Source organism: Leishmania major, chromosome 22, assembly GCF_000002725.2.
Source record: "Leishmania major strain Friedlin complete genome, chromosome 22".
Taxonomy (NCBI): domain Eukaryota; phylum Euglenozoa; class Kinetoplastea; order Trypanosomatida; family Trypanosomatidae; genus Leishmania; species Leishmania major.
In genome coordinates this window covers 578,339-601,489 of record NC_007263.2, presented here as the reverse complement: position 1 = coordinate 601,489, position 23,151 = coordinate 578,339, and the positions used below count along the sequence as shown (strand labels likewise).

Here is a 23,151-nt window from a genome sequence, read left to right as displayed (position 1 = left end):
CCTGGACCTAGCCTGCACCGTATGCAGTGGAGGTGCAGTGGGCCTGAACGACGCCTAAGAGTGTTGGTTGACCCGGTTCCTGGACATAGCCGCAGTGAGTAGCAGAGGTAGGGAGGCCGTGGTTATATGCGCATATTAGCTGACCTGTTTGTGGTACAATGACACGTTGAAGAGGATCTTTTTTCTTTTTGCGGTGGTTCCTCAAGGCTAAATGAGTAAGCGAAACCGATGGAATCGCACCACCTCAACAGCATACGCATTCTCTTGGATGAGCTTGATTGAAGGCAATCACACCAAAATAAGATACGGGAAGAGGAGCGTGCGCCTCTCTTCTGGCGCGCTGTCAAGTGTCGGTGCTAAATGTGGCTCTCCCCACTGCCATTTGCTTGACAGTGCGACAGTTTCAGCTTGAGGGTGCGCAAATAAGGCTGGTACTTCCGTCTCGGCGCCGGTAAAAAGAAGCAGAGGTCGATGGAGGGCAACCCCACCTACTGCGGTGGCAGCCATAGGTCCTCCCTCTGCAAGTGATTCTCTTACAGTGGCAATCTGCTGGTTGACTCACTACTCCCGCTGTTTTGATGCCCTGCTTGTTTTTCCTCTTTTCCGTTCGCCTGTCCTCGCATTAACGCCGGTTATTTTCATTAATCGAACAAGTGATACCTTCACCAAGTTCGGCGACGCGTCACACTTCACGTCACAGGCATTTCATTGGGCAAGCCCTCGTCGCTTGCTCCCCGTGCTGTGTGCCCCGGGAAAGGGAAAAAGGAAAGATTAGCAAACTTGAAGCATGTGGCGCCTCTCGCGTGTGGCGCTCCAGTCGAATCGCGCGGCGCTCTACATGCCGTACACCCCCGTAGCGACTAACCCGGTGGTCTATTTTGACATCACCGCCGAAGGCGACGCCCTGGGGCGCGTGTCGGTGGAGCTGTTTAGGGACGTTGTGCCGAGAACAAGCGAGAACTTCCGCTCGCTGTGCACTGGCGAGCGCGGATATGGTCAGTGCTTGTTGTACTACAAGGGAACCCCGTTTCATCGCATTATTCCAGGGTTTGTCATGCAAGGCGGCGACATTCTCACTAAGGACGGCCGCAGCAACGTTAGCGTCTTTGGATATCCGTTTCCGGATGAGTCTTTTGAGGGAAAGGCCGGGAAGCACTTGCCCGGCACTGTCGGCATGGCGCACAGTGGGCCGAACCAAAATGGATCCCAGTTTTTCTTCAATCTGGGGCGCAATGAGCAGCTCGATCGTAAGTTTGTCGTTGTAGGGCAGGTGTTGGGGGGCTGGGAGATCGTCAACCAGGTAGTGAAACTGTGCGGCTCGCGCTGTGGGACTCCCGTGAGTCGTGCCTGGATCTCTGACTGCGGTCAGAGTGGTGGCTACATGGCAGAAGAGACGCAGGAGGCCCTACAGGGCGAGCGCGCTCAGCATGTGATCCCAGGCAAGGAAGTTCTCGACTTAATTCAACCGCGGTACTAACCCCGAGGGTGGTGGAGGTGGCCGCGGGCCAGAGCTCTCATTATGCGTCGTGTGTGCGGAGCTGTTGGTGTGCGCGTGCAGAGGGCGCTGACCCTGTTGGCAACGAAGTCCGTAGAGCTAAAATTGGCGTTTAATCACTCTTCCAGACCGCAGCGCAATCGAGGAGCCAGTGCCTGTAACAATCGAAAGCAAGTCGGCTTGCTTGCGCTCCGCAATGAGACCCATACTCCCGCACCCGGTGCCCTAAGTGACTTCAGTTGCAACCGCGGCGTGTGCAGGTTTGCCACGCTCAATGTCTTCTGCAACACTCTTTTCTCCTGCATATTCTCTTTCCTCTTGGTCCCTCGTGCTTGATTACATACCTGCTCACTTGCTTGCTTCTCTCGCAGCTCTTCTCGCTTCTTCTTTCCACCACCACCCCACTCTCTTGCCCTTTGCTGCTTTTCACACTCTTGCGTTTTCCATCGGACCACCGTCTGAAGCAAACGCGTCCTCCCCTCCCCCGCCCCGACGAAAGACAACACCTCACCACACCTTTCCTCTTTGCGTCTTACCTTTCCCTTGTTTCAGAGGATTGCGCTCCCTCATTGTTCTTGTGCATCTGACGCCATCGGAATCCCCTTCTTCGGTGCAGTGCAACAACGAAAGCGACAAACAGCCGGAAGCTACCGACTCGCCGATTCTCATTTTTCTCCTCTTCGGCCTTTCCACACCCAAGCCCACCGACCCAGTATGCCGCAAAAGACGATGAAGAAGGCAAACGCGACCGTTATGGAGGACTCGCCTTGTAAGGGGGTGAGTGGGGGTTCTCCGTACAGAAACGCCGAGGCATTGCCGACGGTGGGTGCCCGTGGTTGCATGCCAGCGCAGCGCCCCAGCAAGCGCATGCTGAACCAGGAGATTAGTCTTCTGATGCTGATACTCGCCGCCCAGACGATCACCGGCATGGTCAACATTCAGGACAGCGTGCTGAGCACTGAGCTGGTGGCCGATTCGCACAGCTTCCGCGGACGCCCTTCGCTGAAGAATGAGAGCCATTCTTCCTCTTCGTACTACTCGTCTGCGTCGTCGGACAAGCACGTGCCGTTCATGGACATGTCCGAGGGCATTTCCTCCTCCACCGCGGGTTCTCATGTCAGCGAGAACTTCAACGACGACGGTGAGGAGGAGGAGGAGGTCGTCGCCTACCGCTTCGCTTCGCAGCTCACGGCGCCGCTCCGCACCAAGACGTACTTCACTCACAACGAGGACGTTTGGGAGAACATCTTCAGCTTCTTACCCTGGCAGGCTGCCATGCAGGTGCGCGGGGTGAGCCGTTTCCATTTCCGCCAGTCTTTGCCGCGCGTCACGGTTGCCCGCATGCCGCAGAGCAAGGTACCGGCCATCTTCCTTCCCTGCCTGGAGGATCTCGACAGCAGCGAGATGGAGATCGAGGCAGATCTGGCTCCGCAGCACAAGACACCGTGGTCGTGCCCGCACTGCTGCCTCTTCAACGCACACGGGGCCGTGTGCGGCAACAACCGCTGCCAGAAGCCTCGCCCACAGAGCGGTCAGCGCCTCTTTCTCGGTCAGCTGCGCCGCACCGGCACGGTGCCCATGGTGCGTTGGCTGGTGAATAACGTCTTCAACGCCTCGACTGGTGCACTGGTGTCGGTGGAGAACCGCCGCAACACCCACACACAGCGTGGCAAGGGCTGCGCGTGGCCCACAATCAACGAAGAGGCCACCGTGAAGCGGATGCTCGATGCGCACCATCGTCTCTTCTTTGACTCGGTGAACGGCGTGGAGGGTGTATGGCTGGTGCCAGAGGGACGCGAGAAGGCGCTGCAGTCGGAGGTGTCGATGCGGTACAACGGCGGCGCTCATCAGAAGCACATGCCACGCGGCACGATTGTCGTGGAAACCCCATCGGCTCCGTTTTTTGCTGCAGGGCCTGCTGCGGCGCCCTTGAGCAGCGCCAAGGGAACGGATGTGGATGCCACAGAGGAAATTCACGGGGACAAGGTGCGCAGTGCTACCAGTCTGTCGTACTCTGCTGCTACCCAGTCGAGTCGCTCAGACTCGAGCTACCACCTGACGAGCACCCCGCTTCCTCCCTACCAGTCCAAACAGGAAGCGCACCCCGCGACAGTGGATACCGCTACTGAGTACTACGGGTACAACGACACGGCCAGCTTCATGCCGTACTGCATTCCCGGCGTAGACTTTGTGCGCCGTGGTGTGTACCGCCTGAACCCCTATACGGTTCTCATGTAGTCGCGAGGAGACGCTATGTGTGTGTGTGTTGCGTGCCCACGTGTGCGTGTGTGTGTCTTTGTCGGTGCACTGAGAGGTGGAGAGGAGCGCCACTCTCCCGCCCACCTTTTCTATTCTAATCTGTTATCTAACTACTCGTATTTTTTTTTTATTGTTTCGCTTGTGCTTCCTTTTTCTCCACCTCTATGTGTCTTATTTCAGCAAAGGCCTCAGACGGGATGGCGGCGCGCGCTTCGGGCTTCAGGGTTTTTATCCACTCCTCCCCCACGACAAAAAAAAAGAGTGCAGCGTTATTTTTGTAGAAGGAGGGGAAGCTGCGCGCATGTGCAGGCAAATCTTCAGTGTGTGAGGGGCAGAGGGGGGGGGGCAAAAAAAAGGGAAAGAACAAAGGGCTGAGCATGAAGGCAAACCGCAGTGACATATCGGCGGTGCAAACAAACGCACAGAAGCCAGCGGGGCTTGTGTGTACAAATACTGCGACAAACACAGTCCCCCCTCCTCCCCCCTCCTCCCCCGCCTCCCCTTTCTACGACTACTGTATCAGCAGCGGGGTTCATCTTACACTGACGCTTCTGTTTGTGTTTGCGTTTCATTGGATCGAGCATCTCACCTCCTGTGTTGCTTTTTCCTTTTGGCTTCATCGCGATTTTCTTGCCTTCTGTTTCGTTTTTTTTTGTTGTTCGGTTCTCTTGGCCTTGTTGGATATGTGCGTGCATGCCTCTCTGTGTGAACGTTTGTGTATCTTGTCCTACCTCTTTCTTTCGTTTTTTTTGTTTCGCTTCTTCTACACGGCAGCTTGCACACCCGCGAACAGCCAACGCATACCCCCCTCACCCCTCCGCACATACAGTCAGACGTGCAAGATTTGGGCCTTCAAAGAATTGTGTATGCTTGGCCTCACTTTCTTGTTTGCCGTCTCGCAGATGGCTGTATTTGTTCCCTTTTTCGACCCTTCGTTTCACTGTTTCTGTTACCCCCCTTTTTCGGCTTGTTTTGCGTCTAGCCCGAGGCTTTTACTGGATTGAAAAGGTGTTTCGTTTGCCCTTTGCGTTTTTGCTGTCCGAGGCTATCCGAGTCAGTCCAACTGCACTGGCAGTGGTATTCGAGCATACACAAGCACACGTGCACGAGCACACGTCTACAAACAGGCACGCAACGGCATCTTTCTGTTGTTATCCATGCGACGATCCGCGTTCGTTGGAGTTGCATACAATGCTTCTATGCTGTCGTGTGCCTCTGTGTGTTTATGTAGTGTGTGCGATCGTAGATGTGCTACGTTTCGCTTGGTATCTCGCTCACGTCGACTACCGTTTCTCTCTTTCCTCTCGGCCTGTTTCTTTTTCGCTTGCTCATGTGTTTTGTGCCCGTACCTCGACAAACAATGACGAAGGCTAAGCAATGCCACCAATGAAAGCGAGCATGGCGCATTGAGAAAGGAAAATCAAGGAAAAGGAGATCAAGTACATGAACTTTGAAACCAGAAGCAGCGACAAGTGTGTCTCGATTTTGCTCTCTGTGAAGCTGTGCTCGCATACATGTGTGGCTGTGTGCGCGTCTGTGAACTCGAGATCGATAAAGAGTCAGGAGACCAGAGATGAGATGACATTCCACAGTGACGGCTGATGCGCGATTATAATCAACGGCCGTAAGGGGAAAAAGGGCGCCTGCTTTGTGTGTCGGTTGTGTGTGTGTGTGTGTGTGTGTCTACGCTTGTGCTAAAGAGAAGGAAGCACATAACCATGTGCATGTACGACATTTTTATTGCTTCCCCTCCGCCTTCCTTCTTTGTCTTCTTTCCTCTGACTCTTCCCCCGGAATTCTCCCCCTTTTCGTCGCGTTTCGAAGCAGCAAGCAAGAAAAAATACACGCAAACACATGCACACATCTCACCTTCGTAGAAAGACACACGGGCTGGAAAAAAAAAACTGGAGTAAGTCTCTCTCTCTTTCTATTTTCGTTGCTGTCTATTGATATATGTGTGTGAGCGAAGGAGTGTCAAGTGAGTGCGTACGTGTAGCACCCCTCTTCTTCTGTTGTGACCCTTGTCGTGTCTGTTTTTCTCTTCTTTCCTCGTCGCTCCTTCGCACTCTCTTTGTCCCCTTCTTTCCCGCTCGCTTCGTTCCCCTTCAACGAACGAACGAGAGGGGGGCATGTACGCACTACACCATTCCTCCCTCCCCAAGCAGCACACCTTTCTCCCTCCTGTCTTGCACACACGTACACACACACAGATGTGCAAAGACACATCTACCTAAGCACGCGCGTGCTCGTATACGTGGTGCACACTGAAAGGTAGCCGCGTGTTCTTTCCCTTTCTATCCCCCAGACTGTCTCATTTTCTTTCCCTGTGCTGACTTCGTCTCTCTCGTTCTCCCTCATACTGTGTGTGCGGTGCGGTTCATGTTCTCCTTCTTTGGCTTTTTGTTTGTCTCTCCTCGGTTCCTTTTCTCCCCATTGAAGCGATTTCGCCTCTCTCCCCTTCCCTCCCTCTCTTTCTGTCGAATATTTTCGGCGTGTCTTCGCTGCCTGTTGTTGTTGTCATGGTGGTGTTTCCTCTCGTACGTATGCGAAGGACTTGGATCCGCTTTCTTTATTTATTTTTTTTTGTGCGTTCTCCTTGCTCCTCCTCTTCTGATACGTTTTCATGTTCATTTTTGGCTTGTTTTCCCATGCTGATTGCTCTTTCAATTTTTGTTTCATTTGCTCTTGCCTCCTTTTGGTTTCCCCTGTTTCGACTCTACCACCAAACTACAGTGCTTTCTTTTCTTTTTGTTTTCCAGTGCACCTGCGACGAAAGAAGCGATGAACAAGGAAAAGTAGACTTTCTCTCTCTGTGTCTCTGTGAGTGTGAGTGGGTCCTTCTCACTTTTCTTTTTTGCCCTCTTCTCTCTTTTACAGCAACATTCGCTATTTCAAGTACTCTAATTCACATATGAAAATATACCAACGCAAGAAGAAGACGACGCCTAAAGGGTAGAGAAGAAGCCACCTGTGTGTGCGGCGGGGGGGAGTCCTTCTCTGTTCTTGGGTGTGTGCTGAAAGAGACGTAGCATTATCACATTCCCCTATAGGTACTTTGCAGGCTGAAGGAGGAGAGGAAAAAATGAAACTTTCCCTTGCCCAAGGTATGGAAGAGCCCAGAGATGCGAAAAAGGCAGCAGATCATCGAGCGGGTTCCCAGCTCGGAAAAAAATCAAAGGGCCTCCTCTGTCCTGCAGAAGAGCGGAAACGAAGAGAAGGGCTTTGCATGCATATGTGTAGGTGTGTCTGCTCATGCTCTTCTTTTTTACTGTCCTCTAGTACGGTTGCCGACTCTTGGTGTCGGCGGACAGGTGTGGACTGGAGCCTTACCAAAAAGACTTGCGGCCATGATCGCGTTTGGACTGGCTCACCACGAAACGTGTCTCGATTCAACAAATATACGCATCCACGTGTCCACCTCCTGTGCACCTTCAGGACGATAGGCTATGAGTTCTTTGTGCGCAAGCACACGCTTATCTGAGGGCCTCCTCCGCTTGACACACCCGTGCTTGTCAGAGGCGTGCGGATTGAGGAGAGAGTGGAATGCCCCTGCCGCCAAAGACTCATAGGAGCGTCCCACCTGATGAGGTATATGCGGACAAGCTATCCAAACACGCCTCCCGTGGCATCGACGGAAATGGCAGATGACGGCAGCGAGCTCTCCCAGGCAGCAACGTCAGGCTGAAACAGGCCCCCGGATGCAAGAATCGGAGTACTGTGCGCGCACACTTCCAGTGACAGCTGACAAGGCGGATCACATTCACGCAAGGCATGGAGAGGTCAGCCGAGCAGGAGTGGTCGACAGAAAAGGCGCGAAGAGATGCGTACCAATTAACCCCAAAGTGCATATACGTGCGGAACATGCGGGGTCTTGTACATCCGACCAGGTGAGCTGATGAAGCGCAGATGCCGGAACGATGACGAGAACACCCCAAGTTACACCATCGAGCCCACCAGACTCCGATGTGGAGAGTCTCCATAACACGTTACGGATTGCAGCGGCTTGAGGCGAGTGAGGGCGATGCACGGCATACAGGCCGGGTGCAGGGTCTCATCGGGCCCTAACCTGAGGCTGGCCAACTTCCTCCTCGGGCCCATGCAGCATACGCCTCGACTGCCCCTTACTATCCGCACGACGGACGCCCACCGCCTCCGCCCTCGAGCAGGAGTGTGGACGCGGCCCGCGTGGATCAAGGCCTGCAGCACACCGAAGTCTCCGTCTGGCGCCGGTCGCGCAGCACACATGCGCAGAAGGGACGGGGAAGGGCAGGAAGAGTCCGCTGGACGCGTGGTCCGATTGAATAGCAGGATGGTTTCTCCAAGAAGAGCACGATTTAGTTATATTCCAAGAGAGGTCGGTAAGGTGTGTTTGTGCGTGTTGGCTTGTCGACTTGTGTATTGGAAAATAATGCGTTAACAAAGAAAGATTTCTCGCTCCTCGGCGTTTGATCGAGGTGCAGATGATGGCAAAGTAGCTTAGTCTCTAGCCTCTCTTGCCCCCTTCACAGCCGGCCAATCATGTGTGCGCGTGCATGCGCTGTATGAGCACGACCCCCCCCCCCCCCCCCAAAAAAAAAAACAAAATGTACGCTATGGTCCACTTCTTCTTTCCCTTTTCCCTTTATTTTCTAAACCTGTTGCCGTGTCTCCATTCGCTCTGATCACGACCGTCGCCGAACACAGCGACAAGCGAAGTAAGCCTGACAACCACGTCGAAGTCGTCTTTTATTTTCTCGGAGTAGCACATCGGGAAAAGTCGCAAGGACCATATACGTATCAGATTACACACGCGCATACTCACGGCAGTACGATGCCCAGCGACGCAGTGGTGATGGATAAGATTATCGAGGGCGATGGCAAGACGATTCCTCGATCTGGCAGTGTTGTGACACTAGACTATATTGGTTATCTGGAGGACGGAAGCAAGTTCGACTCAACGCTGGAGCGCGGGAAGCCTTTCGTGTTTCGCGTTGGGTGCGGTGAGGTGATCAAGGGCTGGGACGCGGGTATTATTCAGATGTCCAAGGGCGAGCGTAGCAAGCTGACGATGCCGCCGACTCTCGCCTACGGCGGCACAGGGTTTCCGGGGCTCATCCCCCCCAACGCGACCATTGTGTTTGAGGTAACGCTGCTCGATGTAGCGTAGATCGGTGTCTCATCGCTCGCTGAGGTGCTGCCGCTCTTGAGTTGTGGATCACAGTTGCGCAGAAACACACAGTGATGATAGAGTCTGTCTCCGTGTCTATGGGCTCCCCGTGTCTCCCCCTTTCTTGTGCGAGTCATGAGATTCAGCTATTGAAGTTTTTTCTCGCCCTCTTCTCACGTACGTGGCGCAGAGGCTGGAGGCACACTGTTGATGTAAACCACGTGTACAATGATAGAAGCACTCAGAGAAGTGATCGCAACATGCTGCCGACTTCATGGTGAAAGGCGGTGTGTGTGTGTGCTCTGTGCGTGCGAGGAGACTTTTTCTTATCATTGCTCAGTCGATCTGTTCCGACAACGGAAGAAAGAGCACAGGCGTAAGCGTGCATGCTGCCTACGCCTGCCGCACCAAGTCGGCTGTCGCTGTGAAAGACAGAGGCCTGTCTTTTGAATGTGATCCCGCTTCGATTGGCACTTCCACATTTCCGTCGCTGCGTCACTCCTATCTCTTGCACTCTCTTCTTTCACCCCTTTCCCGCTATGCGGTCACAATAGGAACCACCGCACTGCGCGGATCTCAAGTGTACTACAATCACACATACACACACACACACACACACACACACACACACACGCATACACGCTGATACTACCGTACGCCGAAGGTTGTCCAATCGCTCTTCTTTCCACCCTCCTCAGCTACACTGACGCCTCTTTTTTCTTGTTCGTTTCGCCCGTGATTGCCAAACTCTTTACTTTATATATGCATGTATGTGTATACATATGTATGTGTGTGTTTTGTTTCTCACTTGTGGTTTCACTGCTTCTAGCGCTCCCTTCACACTAATCCGCACAGGAAGGCAAGATTGCGGCACATCTGTGCAGCCCTCACCCCATCGCTCCCTCTCTCTCTCTTGCCTTTCTAATTTTGCTCGCAGACTTCTCTCCTGCAGCGGTGCTCCAGCGTTCGAAGGACACCATCAGTGAAGGACATACAAAAAGAAAATGGCGACGAAGGCAAACCAGATGCTTACTGGCGCGAACGATGATCAGGTGGAGCCGCCGATGTCAGCCGGAAATCCGAGGAGTGCGCCAACGGTCAGCATGGTGGTCCTGCCAAGTGTGGCCGACGCGACAAGCGCACCCGCCGCGCCGGCGCCGGTGCTGAACACAAACACCGTCATCCAGAAGTTCTCCTGCCTGCAAAGCCTGCGCTTTGACGCTCTCATGTCCGCAGCCGTTGTGGAGTTTATCGGGACGTTTTTATTGGTGCTGACCGTGCCTCTCAGCATCATCCAGAATGCTGAGATGGCACCCATTAGCATTGGCTTCCTGCTCATGTCACTAGTCTTCTCCTTCGGCTACCTCAGTGGCGGCCACATTAACCCAATGGTGACCTTCTCCGTGTGGCTGGCCACCTCCAACGGTGAGGGCTACGCCACCTTCAACAAGCGCCGACTCATCATGTACGTGGTCGCGCAGATGGCGGGTGGTGTGGCGGCTGCCTTCTACTGCATGATGATCAACGGCCGGGACTTCCCGGTGCCGAACATGGGGCGAAGCTTCAACAGGATGCTGCGCGGCTTCCTCGCCGAAAGTGTGTTTACGTTTGTTCTCTGCTCTGTTGTACTGCACGTCGCGATCAGCCAGCAGCGCAACAACAACTTCTACGGCTTCGCCATTGGCTTCTCGATGCTGTGCGGAGGCTTGACGTGTGGCTCGATTAGCGGTGGTGTCTTCAACCCCGCCGTGGCTACCCCTCTCATTGTGGTGAGGTGCTTATTCTCTTTCAACGAGGCTGCGTGCACGCCGATGGCATCCCTGTGGGTCTACTGGGCCTCTGAGGCGGTCGGGGCAGTGTGTGCGTCCATCATGTACCTGGCGCTGCAGAACTTGGGGGATGAGGTCTAAGCGGGCGAGCACAAACCCTACGATGGCTTATGCGCAACCACGGGAACGCTCAAGCATCGATGACTTCTCCATTTGTGGGTTTAGGTGTTTTCCTGATGCTCCCTTCGTGCTTCTCCCAGTTCGGTTGCCTTCTTCGTCTTCTCCGCCTCTTTGTCGTGGTGTACAGCGAGAGAGACAGTACACCAAGAATCGAGGAGCATGGGAGGTTTGACGCTAGACAACAGTGTTAGCACATTGATGTGGTTCGTTCCGCCACCCCGCTCAACACGGCCCCACTCCCCCACGAAGGAGATGATAGAATGCATAAGGGGATGATGACCAGCGAAGTCTGAACCAGCATCGTTCTAGTGCATCGATCGATACGCAAAACAAACCATGATGTGGTGCCAGCGGGCACAGCGATAACGCGACGCTTCCTCTTTACGATGGTCTCGCTTCATGCGCATTCCCTTCCCTTTGTTCTCAGCTCTACGGCCGGATGTGCAACGAAAGAACAAACAAAATGGCGAAACGAGTGCACATGATGGATGCAGACGTACCTCTCCTTTGTGTGCGCGGGCGTGTCTGTGCGGATGTAGCGCCTTCTTGGAGGCTTGCCTTTGCCCATTTCCTCTACTCGCTGTGACTCCCCCCCCCCCCCCCCACACACACACACAGGTATGCACGTATGCGCACACCACGCGCTCGCTTTTTCCTTTTTGTGCCGTTTGAATGCTCCTTTTGCTCTGTTTTGCTGTTCAGCCGCTTCTTCTCCTCTTCCCCCCCCCCCCCCCCCACTTTTGACCGTCGTTTTTCCGCACCTTCGCCCATGTCCTCCTCTTTCTTCTGTGCCTTTCCTCTCGTTGCCCTGTGCTCTGCACTTCTTCGATGCGGGGGACGTTTGAAAGTTGCGCTTGTGGGCGTTTTGCGTGCGCTTCGCAAAAAGAGGGATGGAGGTGCCCCACAGCGCGTCCCTCACCTTCGCAGGGCAGATGACGGGATGTGCTACCGAGGGTTGTTGTCACCTTCCCTCTCTTTTTTCTGTCCGCACCTTCACTTTCCATCAAGGAAGAAGGGCTCTACTACTATTGCTGCGGGTAAACGGAGAGAAAACCGAACAAAGCACGACAGGCGTAAATTCTTGCACGCACTCGGCGCCTGAGTGGAGCATCGCTTAAAGGGGACCTCTTCCTCTTTCTTCCCGTTGTGCCTCCTCACGCCCCGGACTATACCTGAGGGTTTGGCAACATTCTGCATAGGAAGCCTGTGAGCCCACAAGACAACCGTGCGTCGTTCTTTCCCTTTTTTGAAAGACCATCTCCATTTTGTGCACCCCAATCACATGTTGTCCACAACCGACGGCCCCAGAACCAAACACCAGCCTCCCTCTTCAGCTGCCGGCTGACTGCATGTAACGGCGAAAAAACCGCAGGAAACGCCGCCTCTTAGTTCTGTAAGCCACCGTTGACACTTTCGCCACCTCATCTTTCCTTTCTCTCTCCTTTTGTCGATTTCCTTCCCTGACTTTCATTCGTACGCACTCCACCTAAACCCTTTCCTTCTCGCCACGGATGAAGCACGAGTGCTACGTCTGTACAACAAGGGGGCGCGCCGCCGATTGCCAGCCGGCGCGCTCTATGTCCGAGCCGCGTGTGCGTGTGGACCTGTGTGAGCATGTGTGTGTTTGTGTGCGCAAGCCGTGGTGCAGGCCTGTACGTGATGAGAATTCAAGCTTAGGACACCTTTGGATGCGGCGCGTGCCGCAGGTGAAAATAGCGAGTTTGTTACACATTCGATTCGTACTCTGACGGCCCGTGGTGCTGCCGGTGTGCGTGCGCTTGGGGTGTGCTCTGCGTTGACGGCTGTGACAATGACCCACTTACGACGGTCTTATGACCACGATCCCGGCCACGGATGAAGCACGAGTGCTACGTCTGTACAACAAGGGGGCGCGCCGCCGATTGCCAGCCGGCGCGCTCTATGTCCGAGCCGCGTGTGCGTGTGGACCTGTGTGAGCATGTGTGTGTTTGTGTGCGCAAGCCGTGGTGCAGGCCTGTACGTGATGAGAATTCAAGCTTAGGACACCTTTGGATGCGGCGCGTGCCGCAGGTGAAAATAGCGAGTTTGTTACACATTCGATTCGTACTCTGACGGCCCGTGGTGCTGCCGGTGTGCGTGCGCTTGGGGTGTGCTCTGCGTTGACGGCTGTGACAATGACCCACTTACGACGGTCTTATGACCACGATCCCGGCCACGGATGAAGCACGAGTGCTACGTCTGTACAACAAGGGGGCGCGCCGCCGATTGCCAGCCGGCGCGCTCTATGTCCGAGCCGCGTGTGCGTGTGGACCTGTGTGAGCATGTGTGTGTTTGTGTGCGCAAGCCGTGGTGCAGGCCTGTACGTGATGAGAATTCAAGCTTAGGACACCTTTGGATGCGGCGCGTGCCGCAGGTGAAAATAGCGAGTTTGTTACACATTCGATTCGTACTCTGACGGCCCGTGGTGCTGCCGGTGTGCGTGCGCTTGGGGTGTGCTCTGCGTTGACGGCTGTGACAATGACCCACTTACGACGGTCTTATGACCACGATCCCGGCCACGGATGAAGCACGAGTGCTACGTCTGTACAACAAGGGGGCGCGCCGCCGATTGCCAGCCGGCGCGCTCTATGTCCGAGCCGCGTGTGCGTGTGGACCTGTGTGAGCATGTGTGTGTTTGTGTGCGCAAGCCGTGGTGCAGGCCTGTACGTGATGAGAATTCAAGCTTAGGACACCTTTGGATGCGGCGCGTGCCGCAGGTGAAAATAGCGAGTTTGTTACACATTCGATTCGTACTCTGACGGCCCGTGGTGCTGCCGGTGTGCGTGCGCTTGGGGTGTGCTCTGCGTTGACGGCTGTGACAATGACCCACTTACGACGGTCTTATGACCACGATCCCGGCCACGGATGAAGCACGAGTGCTACTTCTGTACAACAAGGGGGCGCGCCGCCGATTGCCAGCCGGCGCGCTCTATGTCCGAGCCGCGTGTGCGTGTGGACCTGTGTGAGCATGTGTGTGTTTGTGTGCGCAAGCCGTGGTGCAGGCCTGTACGTGATGAGAATTCAAGCTTAGGACACCTTTGGATGCGGCGCGTGCCGCAGGTGAAAATAGCGAGTTTGTTACACATTCGATTCGTACTCTGACGGCCCGTGGTGCTGCCGGTGTGCGTGCGCTTGGGGTGTGCTCTGCGTTGACGGCTGTGACAATGACCCACTTACGACGGTCTTATGACCACGATCCCGGCCACGGATGAAGCACGAGTGCTACGTCTGTACAACAAGGGGGCGCGCCGCCGATTGCCAGCCGGCGCGCTCTATGTCCGAGCCGCGTGTGCGTGTGGACCTGTGTGAGCATGTGTGTGTTTGTGTGCGCAAGCCGTGGTGCAGGCCTGTACGTGATGAGAATTCAAGCTTAGGACACCTTTGGATGCGGCGCGTGCCGCAGGTGAAAATAGCGAGTTTGTTACACATTCGATTCGTACTCTGACGGCCCGTGGTGCTGCCGGTGTGCGTGCGCTTGGGGTGTGCTCTGCGTTGACGGCTGTGACAATGACCCACTTACGACGGTCTTATGACCACGATCCCGGCCACGGATGAAGCACGAGTGCTACGTCTGTACAACAAGGGGGCGCGCCGCCGATTGCCAGCCGGCGCGCTCTATGTCCGAGCCGCGTGTGCGTGTGGACCTGTGTGAGCATGTGTGTGTTTGTGTGCGCAAGCCGTGGTGCAGGCCTGTACGTGATGAGAATTCAAGCTTAGGACACCTTTGGATGCGGCGCGTGCCGCAGGTGAAAATAGCGAGTTTGTTACACATTCGATTCGTACTCTGACGGCCCGTGGTGCTGGACAGCGTATGTGGATGGGAGGTAGGAAAACTAGGCGATCGAGTCTTTGGCAGATGGCCGTTAGGGCGGTCAGTCTAAGTGGATGAGGATGTATTATGTTTTATAGTGAGGTTGAGGGGTGGCAGAAGCGGAGGTGGAAGGAGACGAGCTGCCGATTGCGCAACTATCAGCACTGGTATCTACTGGGGGTTGTAGTGTATCGGGCCTAATCCATCGATGGGTGGCGTAGCTGCTTCTGCAGTCGCCGTTGGCACGCGCTCTCAAGCAGTGAGGGAAGCCACTCTACATATCTAGGGCGCCCGCCTTTTCCGTTTCGCGGAAGTGTTCTCATGCTCTATTTCGTGCTTCTCGCAATCCTTCTGCTTGGCCTGTTACCGGGGCTTACCGCGGCATACGACGGCTTCGTTGTCGGTGCATAATGCACCCGCGCGTCGTGGAGCCACTCACAGTCATTTCCGTGTGTGCCCTGCATTCATCGACAGCATTCTGCATACAGCGTGAACGCGTCTCATAGAGCATATTTCCTTTATCGCGTTTTCGTTTGCACTGCCGCGATTTCTTTTCGTGGGTCGCATCAATCAACCATGGCTGCGCTTACGGATGAGCAGATTCGCGAGGCCTTCAACCTCTTCGACGCCGACGGCTCTGGGGCTATCGACGCGGAGGAGATGGCGCTAGCGATGAAGGGTCTCGGCTTCGGTGACCTGTCGCGCGACGAGGTGGAGCGCATTATCCGCTCCATGCACACAGACTCCAACGGCCTGGTGGCGTACGGCGAGTTTGAAGCCATGGTCAAGTCGCGCATGGCGCAGAAGGACTCGCCGGAGGAGATCCTAAAGGCCTTTCAGCTCTTCGACCTCGATAAGAAAGGAAAAATCTCCTTTGCGAACTTGAAGGAGGTTGCGAAACTGCTGGGTGAGAACCCCGGCGACGATGTGCTGAAGGAGATGATCGCCGAGGCCGATGAGGACGGTGATGGCGAGGTTTCCTTTGAGGAGTTCAAGAGCGTGATGCTGCAGATGCGTGGAAAGTAGAGGACGGCGCAGGAAGCGCTTGCGCCCTTCGCCTTCACCGCGCAGAGGAGATGCGATGGTCAAGGCAGTGAGGAAAAGGCCGATACCGATCAAGAAATTCAAAAGTTCATTGTCATCAAGCGAAGGGGGCTAGTGGCCGAGGGCTCCGGAGTGTCACCGGAGTCACCTCGCACCGCTTGACCTCTGTCTCTCTCTCTCTCTCTCTCCTTGTCGCTTTACCTGCCCCACCTTTTGTGTTTTCGTCTGATTCAACGTTCTCAATAGGTGGTGCTGTTGGTGATGATGATGATCGCGGTGTGTGCGTGTGCGTGCGTGCGCTTCCTTTCCCATCATCATCATCATCTGCCTTCACTTTGATTTCTCTTTCCTTTGCGTAGGTTCGCGCCGTTCGGTTTTGGGCAGATCTTTTCTTTCGCTTTTGTATGGTTGTGCTGTCCGTTTCTATTTATGACTTCTTCGTGATTGTACACCCGGGGCCGTTGTCGTGCGTGGCGGCGCTGTGGTGTGTTGTCTGGGCTGGGTGGCTCTGTCCGTTGCTTTCCCTCTCAACGGATGATAGTGCGCGTGTGCGTTCCTCTTCCTTCCTTTATCGTTTTGATCGCCGACAAGCTCGCTCAGTGGAACTCGGATAGTGTCGGAGAAGAGCAGGGCGAAGCCCCCCGCTCTGTAACGGCACCCTTTCTCACTCGTTCCGGCGTTCCACGGAGCAGTCGATAGATGAACACGGCGGGAAAGTTGGGAAGGCGGGGAGACGCTGAATGAACAGGGAAGGAATAGATGTCGTGGCTGAAAAACCAACGGAAACAAGCGAATCACGATGGGCCTGGCTGCCCGCCAGGCGCCTTCTCCACGCGGTGGATCAGCAAGGGGAGAGAAGAGGATGGCACAAGAGGTTCGGGTGCCCTTGGAGGAGTGGGAGAGGACGGGCAACAAGAGCAGACCACGACTGACAGCGTGAGAGAGTTGCTGGTGCCTTCTGGTGCTCAGCAATCTCTGCTAAACTGGTCGAGTCACGTAGCTCGAGTAACAGCACCTCTCGCCCTTCCTCGTCTGTTCTCTAGCGCCCCTCTTTTTTCGTTCATCTCGCTACAGGTGGCGAGCGAATTCTGTGTCTGTGTGTGCAGGTGGGTAGGCGGCAATGTGGTCTGCTGCCCCTCCCCCTCTCTCTCTGTACGCGCATCAAAGGTTCCACTGCTCTTTGTACATCTCACTGCCGCCTTGCCTCCATTCGCTTCCTTTCATTGTCCTACGATTCCTCACATTCCTCCAACCCCCGACTCCACCGTGATCGGCTCCATCTCAGCACGTAACACACCGTAGAGACAGCAAGCACCTACTGAGACGACGGAAGACATCCGCCTCTGAGCAAAGCTGACTTGGTTCCATCCACTCTACCAAGCCTCTGCGTCTAGGGCAAAGCGAGGGCTGGCACACACCCACACAGGCGCAGAACCGATATGAAAGCGTAGGTATACAGAGGAAGTAAGGGCGTCCGCCGCGACCGTGACGTGTTTCCGCCTCGTTGTCTCGCTCCCTCTCTCCTCCCTTGCACTATTCCCTCCCTCTCCCTCTCGAGAGGGTGGGCAGAGGTAAGTGAGGGGCCTTGTTTTGAACTGTTCAGTGCTCTGCTCGGTCCTTGCACCTCTGCTCAGGAGAGTGAGCACATTTACTTCTTTGTTCTTTTTATCATCGGGGATGGAGTCGACTGTTCTCGAGGCCGACTCGCCGCCCAGTTGGGGGGCTGCCGTCCCACTGGTGGTGCAGCGTGTCGCAAGGGAAAACATGGGGCCAGAGACCATAAAAGCAGCGATGAAGCCCCTGCGCAGTGCCTTTACATCTGCTGCTGCTTCACCGAAGTCACTCATACACCGCGCCTCACGTGCCGCGGTGCACGCACCAGCGGGTCGTCTCTCTGCCGTTGTGATTCTACCCACGACGCAAGGGCCCTCGGGGACACGAAAACAGTTCCCCACCGCTGATCCTGCCGCCCCCGCCGCCGACCCGGGGCTGCCGGCGTTCACGATGGAGATTCCAAAGGACGCGTCGCGCCTCCTACTGCACCCACTGGACGCCCAGCGACAGCAAACGGTCGCCTTCGCCTTGGGCCAAAAGGAGTGGGCACAAGAGGTGTGTGATAGGCAGGGCAGACTGGAGATGCTGGGGCACCAACAAGCGCGCCGGGCAGCGTGGGCGCAGGCGAGTGCGGCTGCGGTGAGTGACACGCTAGCGGTGTGGGAGTCTGTGGGCCTCGCGGTGCGTGACCGGCTCACTTCTCTGCAGCCTGAGGGGTACCAGACCTTCGCGTTTCCTGATGGCACGGCCCTCTACGAGGGCCACTGGAAGAACTGCCATCCGCACGGGAAAGGTTGCTTGCGGCGCTCGCAGCCCATGAACGATTTGTACGAGGGGCAGTGGTTCGCCGGCCAACGCTGCGGCACCGGCACATACCACAGTGCTGAGTACCACCTCCTCTACCAAGGCTCTTGGCTCGATGACAAGCTGCACGGCAAAGGTGAGCTGGTTGAGCCGGAGGGCGTGTACACGGGAGAGTTTGTCGAGAACGCCCTTCACGGCTACGGCGAGTACGTGTACAACGACGGGCACGTGTACAAGGGGGACTGGGTGAGCGGCTTGTACGAAGGCAACGGCACCTACTTCTACCCCAGCGGCGCCAAGTACGAGGGTGGCTGGCTGCGGGGGCGCGAGCATGGACGCGGCACGAGGTGGTTCAGCAACGGTGACGTGTACATCGGAGAATGGATGCATGGCATGCCGCACGGCCACGGTAGCTTCAACAGCACCTGCAGCACTGCGGCTCGCGTGACGGGGCAGTGGCGGTACGGCTCTCTGCATGGCGCGGCGACCTGCGTCTTCGCCGACGGCAGCCACTACGTTGGCGAGTGGCAGCGAGGTCGCTTTCATGGACGTGGCACGTACGAAGTGCCGTGCGCGAACGGCGAGTTGCAGCGGTACACTGGAGTCTACGCGAACGGAAAGCGTCACGGCTACGGCGAGTACACGTCTTCCACTGTATCATACACTGGAGAATGGGTGCACGACAAGAAGGATGGCGAGGGCTCGCTGCAGGTGCGCGGGGGCGGGACGTACTACGGACGATGGAAGGCTGATGTGCCGGAGGGCGAAGGGGTGTACGTGTCAACGTACCGCAAAGGATACCATGACGAGATACGTTGCGAGGCGAGGGATGGCACCTTTACCCTGTGCGCTGATCAAGGCATACAGCAGCGCGTTGACATGCGCTTGCTCGGTCGATGATGCTCGTCTACATCCTCTCACCTGTCTCCGTTGTCTTCCTGTTCTCGTCGCTCCACCACCCGATACTTCCGCTGCGGGCACACACACACACTCTCTCTTGCTGCTGTTCTCCCTTCCCATTTGTTTTTGTTTTGCCTGTTTGGTTGTCGCGGAATCGCCGCTGTAAAAATTTCTTTCTTGTGCCCTTTCGATGGACATCACACACACACGCGATGTACAGCTCTCTCTCTCTCTCTCTCTTTGATGTTTTGTGCGCACATCCTTTTTCTCTCTTCCTTCCTCAGGAGCGTGTACTGCTTGTGTGGGGAGTGAGCGGTGCCCGTGGAGACGCGGATGAGAGGCGGGTGGGACATTTGCGTGTGAGGTTCGCCTCTTTGTGGGCACCGCGCGCCTCCTTCCGCTATTCGTGCCGCTCAAACGTTTTACCGTGCGTTGTGCTTTCTCCTCCCCGTGGCGGGTGTGTCGCGGTGACGCGCCGCCGCATCCGTGCATCAAACACGCAGCGAAATGGCGATGCAAGCTCAAACAACAATCAAGCAAACATGAGCATCTTCACAGGGAGTGGCAGGGAGGGGGGAGCGCGCGCAGCTTGACCCCTCACGACTCCAGCAGCAGGCAGCAGATGGCGGAATTCGGGCCTTCTTTGTTTTGGACGCTTGCTTGCAGATCTTCACTCGACTCGAGTAGCGTTGCCTGTCTTGCGCCACGACTCATCTACCACGGCACTATCACGTCCTGTACTAACCCGCCTCGTACACTTTTTCCTTTCTGCCTCTACGCCCACGCGAACGCGCATGCACACGATTTGCGTCTTCTTTCCTTTGCATATATCACTCATGGCGTGCATCGTGTGGGGCGCGTCTCGATCATGTTTCTCTCTGTGTGTGCGCACGGGCACATTGCCGCCTGCCTACTCAACAGTCGAGAGTGGCACCCTTACCGTAGATGAGTTTCAGTGTCGCTGGTGACTCCAGCGGCGACGGCCGCTTCGGCAGCCTCAGCGGCGGCTGTGTCAGCACCACAAGTTCTGTTTCTTCAGCCCCGCCCGTGACGGTGACCTTCGTTACGAATGAGCAGGAGTTTGCGGCGGCCTTCGAGTGCGAGGGTAGCACCTTCAGCGTCAGCGGCAGCGGCGGCAACATCACCACAGGTCCTAGCAGAGGCGGTGATGCCTTTGTCTTGTGCTACGAGCATCCCGGCGACGGCGTCACGGCAGAACACCTTCTGCAATTCAAAAACAGCGTTACAGCCGCCGCGCAGCAATACGGAGCGCGACTGCGTCTCTTTCTCTGGGACTGCACCAACCCCTCCTTCGCCGCTGCCCGCGTCCAGCTTGGCAAGCGCCGTGGTCATCCACTGCTGTTAGTCGTCTTCAAAGGTGCTGTCGCCGACACGCTTCGCGACATGCCGCTCACGGAGATGAGTGCGACAGAGGTGCCGCGGGTGTGCAGCCGGCTCGCATCTTTTCAATCCTCTGCGAAGCCAGCTCGCGTTTTCACCATCGCGACTGCCACGACGACGGCAGAGAGCAGTGGTGCGGCATCGTCACCGCAGGAGGAGGCGGAGCAGCACTTGTCGGTGGACGTGGCCAAGATGGTGGGAATGGGGAAAAGGTTGATGGCAGAGCGTCAGCCCTTTTACGCGGAGAAGTTCTTCGTGAAAGCACTGCGAACCCTTGATGCGGTTGCCGCTGATGTTGATCGGCTCGTCGCATCCCGAGAGGACTACGATCATAGCGTCGCCCTGTGTCTGGCCTGGGCTGGACTGGCGCAACTGGTGCAGGGCAAGCAAACCGTCGAGAACGCGTACTTGGAGCGACTTGACCGAGAGGCGGCGCTGCAGCCCTTTCGTGATGCGCCACTCAATGATGCAAACCGTGCGTTGACCACCTGGCGGTTGATGCAAGGTGCACCGCGTCCGTGGAGCGAGACGCGAGATAGCGAGGCGAAGCTGCAAGCGGCACTGTCTTCAAACGCACACGACACCGTCGCCCGTAGTCTCTTCGTCATCACCTTGTTCCTTAAAGGAGACCTGGAACGTGCCATGACGGAGGCGCTGAAGCTGCACGTGTACGGCGACGGCTTTGGTTGCGTGGCCCTCAAGCACATGTCGCGCTTCCTGGGCAAGGACCACGTGCTGGTGGAGCGTCTTGGAATGCCCTCGGTGGTGGAGTCGATTTAGGCGAAACCGAAGAATGCGAGTCGAAGACGGTGCAGAGACGCCTGCAACCCTCCATATCAGATGCGAATCGTTACTGACGAACGAACCAAGGTAACCCTCCTCCCCTCCTAAAAAAAAAGACGGTAGAATGGGTGAAAAGCAACTACGAGACGACGTTGCGCTGTGCTTCTGCGCGCGTCTTTGTGCATGTGTGCTTCTCGCAGCCGGGACAGGCGGTGTGCAGCTGTTCCTTGCTCTCCCCATGTATGTGCGTGTGTGTGCCCCGGCCCTCGCTCTTCACGTTGCCCTCCTGTGACATGTAGGCCTGTATGTGTGGGCGGTGGGAGTGGAGAAGAGGAGTTGGCGGACTGATCGCGGCTCCGCCTGTTTCAAGATGCGGGTGCCAATGCAGTCGAACCGAAAACAATATACCCCGCGACTGCTGCTGCTCACTTCTTTACCTGACCACTCTCTCGCTGCGTGTGTGGCGCGTGTGTATGTCGGCTCTTCCACCTCCGCTGTTCTCTCACTATCCTCCCTTTTCCCTCATGTGTGCCGCGCCAGCGCTCGAAAACGAACACTCGTGTGCTAGTCGACTGCTGAAACTGACAGAACGATAAAACACAGGCTCAGCGGACCTCCCCCTCTCCCCACGTCCGCCCACTACGTGTGTTCCGCTCCCATCTCCAACGGTGTGTCTGTGTCTGTGTGTGTGTGTGTGTCTGCATGCCAAGCTCACTGGGGCAACTCTCGTCCTTTCCCTTCTTTGTAGTCTTCCGCTCTGCCGTAGCGGTTGTTTCCTTCCTTTTTCTTTTTTTTTGCTTCCAAACCATTTCTTCGCTAGCAACCATGAACCACGATGATGCCATGTGGAACATAATGGGCCAGACGTTCTGCTCCTTCAAGGTGAAGACGAACGACGACAAGGTTCGCTTCTGCCGAAACCCGTACAACGTGACTGGTCTCTGCCAGCGTGGTGTGTGCCCGCTCTCCAACGCGCAGTACGCCACCGTCATCGAGCACGAGGATGAGCTATACCTGTACGTCAAAACTGCTGAGCGGGCTCACCTGCCGCGGCGGCAGTGGGAGAAGGTGAAGCTCGATGTCTCCTTCCCGAAAGCTCTGGCGCAGATCGACGAGGAGCTGCAGTGGTGGGACCAGAAGCTGGTCATCAAGATCAAAGCCCGTTTGCTGCGACTGAAGCAGTACCTGATGCGCAAGCGGAAAATGCTGATGGAGCCGCAGGACGAGTACGTGTCTGTGAACAAGCGTCAGGAGGACAAGCTGCGGCGACGAGAGGAGAAGGCAGAGGCGGCGGCCCGCATTGAGATGGAGATTGAGAAGGAACTTCTCGATCGTCTGCGCAAGGGTACCTACGATAGCGTCATCAACTACAACAAAGAGGCCTTCGAGAAGCTGCTCGACGATGAGGAGAACCGCGAGGACTTTGAGGCGCTGGAGCAGGACGAAGACGAGGAGTTCCCCGACTTTGTGATGGATGAGGAGGACGAAGAGGAGGAGGATGGGGAAACGGTGCGCGGTGGGCGCAACAAGAGCAAGAGTCGCAAGCGTGATAAGCTTGTAATCGAAGAGGAGGTGGAGCGGGAGCTGGCACCGCGCCAGCGGGCGCGCTTGGAGGACCTTGAGTGGTAGCATCGCTTCGCTTCTCGCTCGGGTGTATCTTCGCGCAGAGGGGGCGCCGAGAGACGGCGAGGGGAGAGGGAAGGGGGGAGGGTGGTATATGCCTATGTGCGCTTATGTTTGCGTGATCGCACCTCTGCTCAGCCGTCGCGGTGGCTTTCTAAAATTTTTCATAGGCGGGCAGTGTCTTGGTCGCCGGCCTTGCATTCCCAGCGACGCACTCTACGACTCTCTCTTTTCTCTTTGCTCATCTCCTCTTGCTGCACTGCATCGTAATGACAGACGTGTATGTGTGTGTGTGCATGTGTGAGGCAGTATTGGCACATGCACGTGTGCGCACGGACACCGACAAGTCTGGCCCTGTGGCGAA

The 23,151-nt window shown here is 56.2% G+C and overlaps 8 protein-coding genes and 14 non-coding genes across 35 annotated transcripts; all 22 read left to right on the top strand.

Moving 5' to 3' along the window:
* Positions 1–787: 787 nt before the first annotated feature.
* CYP6 (putative cyclophilin 6) lies at positions 788–1,477 on the top strand (the record flags this gene model as incomplete). Its single annotated transcript, XM_001683244.1, has 1 exon — positions 788–1,477. The coding sequence occupies one exon, from the start codon at positions 788–790 to the stop codon at positions 1,475–1,477; it is 690 nt and encodes a 229-aa protein (XP_001683296.1).
* Positions 1,478–2,209: 732 nt separating this feature from the next.
* LMJF_22_1440 (conserved hypothetical protein) lies at positions 2,210–3,733 on the top strand (the record flags this gene model as incomplete). The annotated part of the gene is made up of 1 exon (XM_001683243.1): positions 2,210–3,733. One exon carries the CDS (start codon positions 2,210–2,212, stop codon positions 3,731–3,733), a length of 1,524 nt encoding a protein of 507 aa, XP_001683295.1.
* A 4,831-nt stretch (positions 3,734–8,564) lies between these two features.
* Positions 8,565–8,900, top strand: LMJF_22_1430 (fk506-binding protein 1-like protein; the record flags this gene model as incomplete). Its single annotated transcript, XM_001683242.1, has 1 exon — positions 8,565–8,900. The coding sequence occupies one exon, from the start codon at positions 8,565–8,567 to the stop codon at positions 8,898–8,900; it is 336 nt and encodes a 111-aa protein (XP_001683294.1).
* A 1,004-nt stretch (positions 8,901–9,904) lies between these two features.
* On the top strand, positions 9,905–10,810 carry LMJF_22_1420 (putative aquaporin; the record flags this gene model as incomplete). Its single annotated transcript, XM_001683241.1, has 1 exon — positions 9,905–10,810. One exon carries the CDS (start codon positions 9,905–9,907, stop codon positions 10,808–10,810), a length of 906 nt encoding a protein of 301 aa, XP_001683293.1.
* A 1,543-nt stretch (positions 10,811–12,353) lies between these two features.
* On the top strand, positions 12,354–12,409 carry LMJF_22_snoRNA0014. The gene has a single exon (XR_002460434.1). It is a non-coding gene (small nucleolar RNA).
* Positions 12,410–12,501: 92 nt separating this feature from the next.
* On the top strand, positions 12,502–12,600 carry LM22Cs1C2.7. 2 transcript variants are annotated; one of them, XR_002460432.1, is made up of 1 exon: positions 12,502–12,600. It is a non-coding gene; the product is annotated as a C/D snoRNA (small nucleolar RNA). The 2 variants fall into 2 exon arrangements; XR_002460433.1 differs by having other exon boundaries at positions 12,504–12,600.
* A 49-nt stretch (positions 12,601–12,649) lies between these two features.
* Positions 12,650–12,753, top strand: LM22Cs1C1.5. 2 transcript variants are annotated; one of them, XR_002460430.1, is made up of 1 exon: positions 12,650–12,753. It is a non-coding gene; the product is annotated as a C/D snoRNA (small nucleolar RNA). The 2 variants fall into 2 exon arrangements; XR_002460431.1 differs by having other exon boundaries at positions 12,650–12,752.
* A 91-nt stretch (positions 12,754–12,844) lies between these two features.
* On the top strand, positions 12,845–12,943 carry LM22Cs1C2.6. 2 transcript variants are annotated; one of them, XR_002460428.1, is made up of 1 exon: positions 12,845–12,943. It is a non-coding gene; the product is annotated as a C/D snoRNA (small nucleolar RNA). The 2 variants fall into 2 exon arrangements; XR_002460429.1 differs by having other exon boundaries at positions 12,847–12,943.
* A 49-nt stretch (positions 12,944–12,992) lies between these two features.
* LM22Cs1C1.4 lies at positions 12,993–13,096 on the top strand. 2 transcript variants are annotated; one of them, XR_002460426.1, is made up of 1 exon: positions 12,993–13,096. It is a non-coding gene; the product is annotated as a C/D snoRNA (small nucleolar RNA). The 2 variants fall into 2 exon arrangements; XR_002460427.1 differs by having other exon boundaries at positions 12,993–13,095.
* A 91-nt stretch (positions 13,097–13,187) lies between these two features.
* On the top strand, positions 13,188–13,286 carry LM22Cs1C2.5. Of its 2 annotated transcripts, none has more exons than XR_002460424.1 (1): positions 13,188–13,286. It is a non-coding gene; the product is annotated as a C/D snoRNA (small nucleolar RNA). The 2 variants fall into 2 exon arrangements; XR_002460425.1 differs by having other exon boundaries at positions 13,190–13,286.
* A 49-nt stretch (positions 13,287–13,335) lies between these two features.
* LM22Cs1C1.3 lies at positions 13,336–13,439 on the top strand. 2 transcript variants are annotated; one of them, XR_002460422.1, is made up of 1 exon: positions 13,336–13,439. It is a non-coding gene; the product is annotated as a C/D snoRNA (small nucleolar RNA). The 2 variants fall into 2 exon arrangements; XR_002460423.1 differs by having other exon boundaries at positions 13,336–13,438.
* A 91-nt stretch (positions 13,440–13,530) lies between these two features.
* Positions 13,531–13,629, top strand: LM22Cs1C2.4. Of its 2 annotated transcripts, none has more exons than XR_002460420.1 (1): positions 13,531–13,629. It is a non-coding gene; the product is annotated as a C/D snoRNA (small nucleolar RNA). The 2 variants fall into 2 exon arrangements; XR_002460421.1 differs by having other exon boundaries at positions 13,533–13,629.
* A 49-nt stretch (positions 13,630–13,678) lies between these two features.
* On the top strand, positions 13,679–13,782 carry LM22Cs1C1.6. Of its 2 annotated transcripts, none has more exons than XR_002460418.1 (1): positions 13,679–13,782. It is a non-coding gene; the product is annotated as a C/D snoRNA (small nucleolar RNA). The 2 variants fall into 2 exon arrangements; XR_002460419.1 differs by having other exon boundaries at positions 13,679–13,781.
* A 91-nt stretch (positions 13,783–13,873) lies between these two features.
* On the top strand, positions 13,874–13,972 carry LM22Cs1C2.3. Of its 2 annotated transcripts, none has more exons than XR_002460416.1 (1): positions 13,874–13,972. It is a non-coding gene; the product is annotated as a C/D snoRNA (small nucleolar RNA). The 2 variants fall into 2 exon arrangements; XR_002460417.1 differs by having other exon boundaries at positions 13,876–13,972.
* Positions 13,973–14,021: 49 nt separating this feature from the next.
* LM22Cs1C1.2 lies at positions 14,022–14,125 on the top strand. 2 transcript variants are annotated; one of them, XR_002460414.1, is made up of 1 exon: positions 14,022–14,125. It is a non-coding gene; the product is annotated as a C/D snoRNA (small nucleolar RNA). The 2 variants fall into 2 exon arrangements; XR_002460415.1 differs by having other exon boundaries at positions 14,022–14,124.
* A 91-nt stretch (positions 14,126–14,216) lies between these two features.
* Positions 14,217–14,315, top strand: LM22Cs1C2.2. 2 transcript variants are annotated; one of them, XR_002460412.1, is made up of 1 exon: positions 14,217–14,315. It is a non-coding gene; the product is annotated as a C/D snoRNA (small nucleolar RNA). The 2 variants fall into 2 exon arrangements; XR_002460413.1 differs by having other exon boundaries at positions 14,219–14,315.
* Positions 14,316–14,364: 49 nt separating this feature from the next.
* LM22Cs1C1.1 lies at positions 14,365–14,468 on the top strand. 2 transcript variants are annotated; one of them, XR_002460410.1, is made up of 1 exon: positions 14,365–14,468. It is a non-coding gene; the product is annotated as a C/D snoRNA (small nucleolar RNA). The 2 variants fall into 2 exon arrangements; XR_002460411.1 differs by having other exon boundaries at positions 14,365–14,467.
* Positions 14,469–14,559: 91 nt separating this feature from the next.
* LM22Cs1C2.1 lies at positions 14,560–14,658 on the top strand. Of its 2 annotated transcripts, none has more exons than XR_002460408.1 (1): positions 14,560–14,658. It is a non-coding gene; the product is annotated as a C/D snoRNA (small nucleolar RNA). The 2 variants fall into 2 exon arrangements; XR_002460409.1 differs by having other exon boundaries at positions 14,562–14,658.
* Positions 14,659–15,254: 596 nt separating this feature from the next.
* On the top strand, positions 15,255–15,704 carry LMJF_22_1410 (Ca2+-binding EF-hand protein; the record flags this gene model as incomplete). The annotated part of the gene is made up of 1 exon (XM_001683240.1): positions 15,255–15,704. One exon carries the CDS (start codon positions 15,255–15,257, stop codon positions 15,702–15,704), a length of 450 nt encoding a protein of 149 aa, XP_001683292.1.
* Positions 15,705–17,726: 2,022 nt separating this feature from the next.
* LMJF_22_1400 (conserved hypothetical protein) lies at positions 17,727–18,980 on the top strand (the record flags this gene model as incomplete). Its single annotated transcript, XM_001683239.1, has 1 exon — positions 17,727–18,980. One exon carries the CDS (start codon positions 17,727–17,729, stop codon positions 18,978–18,980), a length of 1,254 nt encoding a protein of 417 aa, XP_001683291.1.
* A 1,404-nt stretch (positions 18,981–20,384) lies between these two features.
* LMJF_22_1390 (conserved hypothetical protein) lies at positions 20,385–21,161 on the top strand (the record flags this gene model as incomplete). The annotated part of the gene is made up of 1 exon (XM_001683238.1): positions 20,385–21,161. The coding sequence occupies one exon, from the start codon at positions 20,385–20,387 to the stop codon at positions 21,159–21,161; it is 777 nt and encodes a 258-aa protein (XP_001683290.1).
* Positions 21,162–21,989: 828 nt separating this feature from the next.
* Positions 21,990–22,793, top strand: LMJF_22_1380 (putative mak-16-like RNA binding protein; the record flags this gene model as incomplete). Its single annotated transcript, XM_001683237.1, has 1 exon — positions 21,990–22,793. One exon carries the CDS (start codon positions 21,990–21,992, stop codon positions 22,791–22,793), a length of 804 nt encoding a protein of 267 aa, XP_001683289.1.
* Between the last annotated feature and the right edge of the window lie 358 nt (positions 22,794–23,151).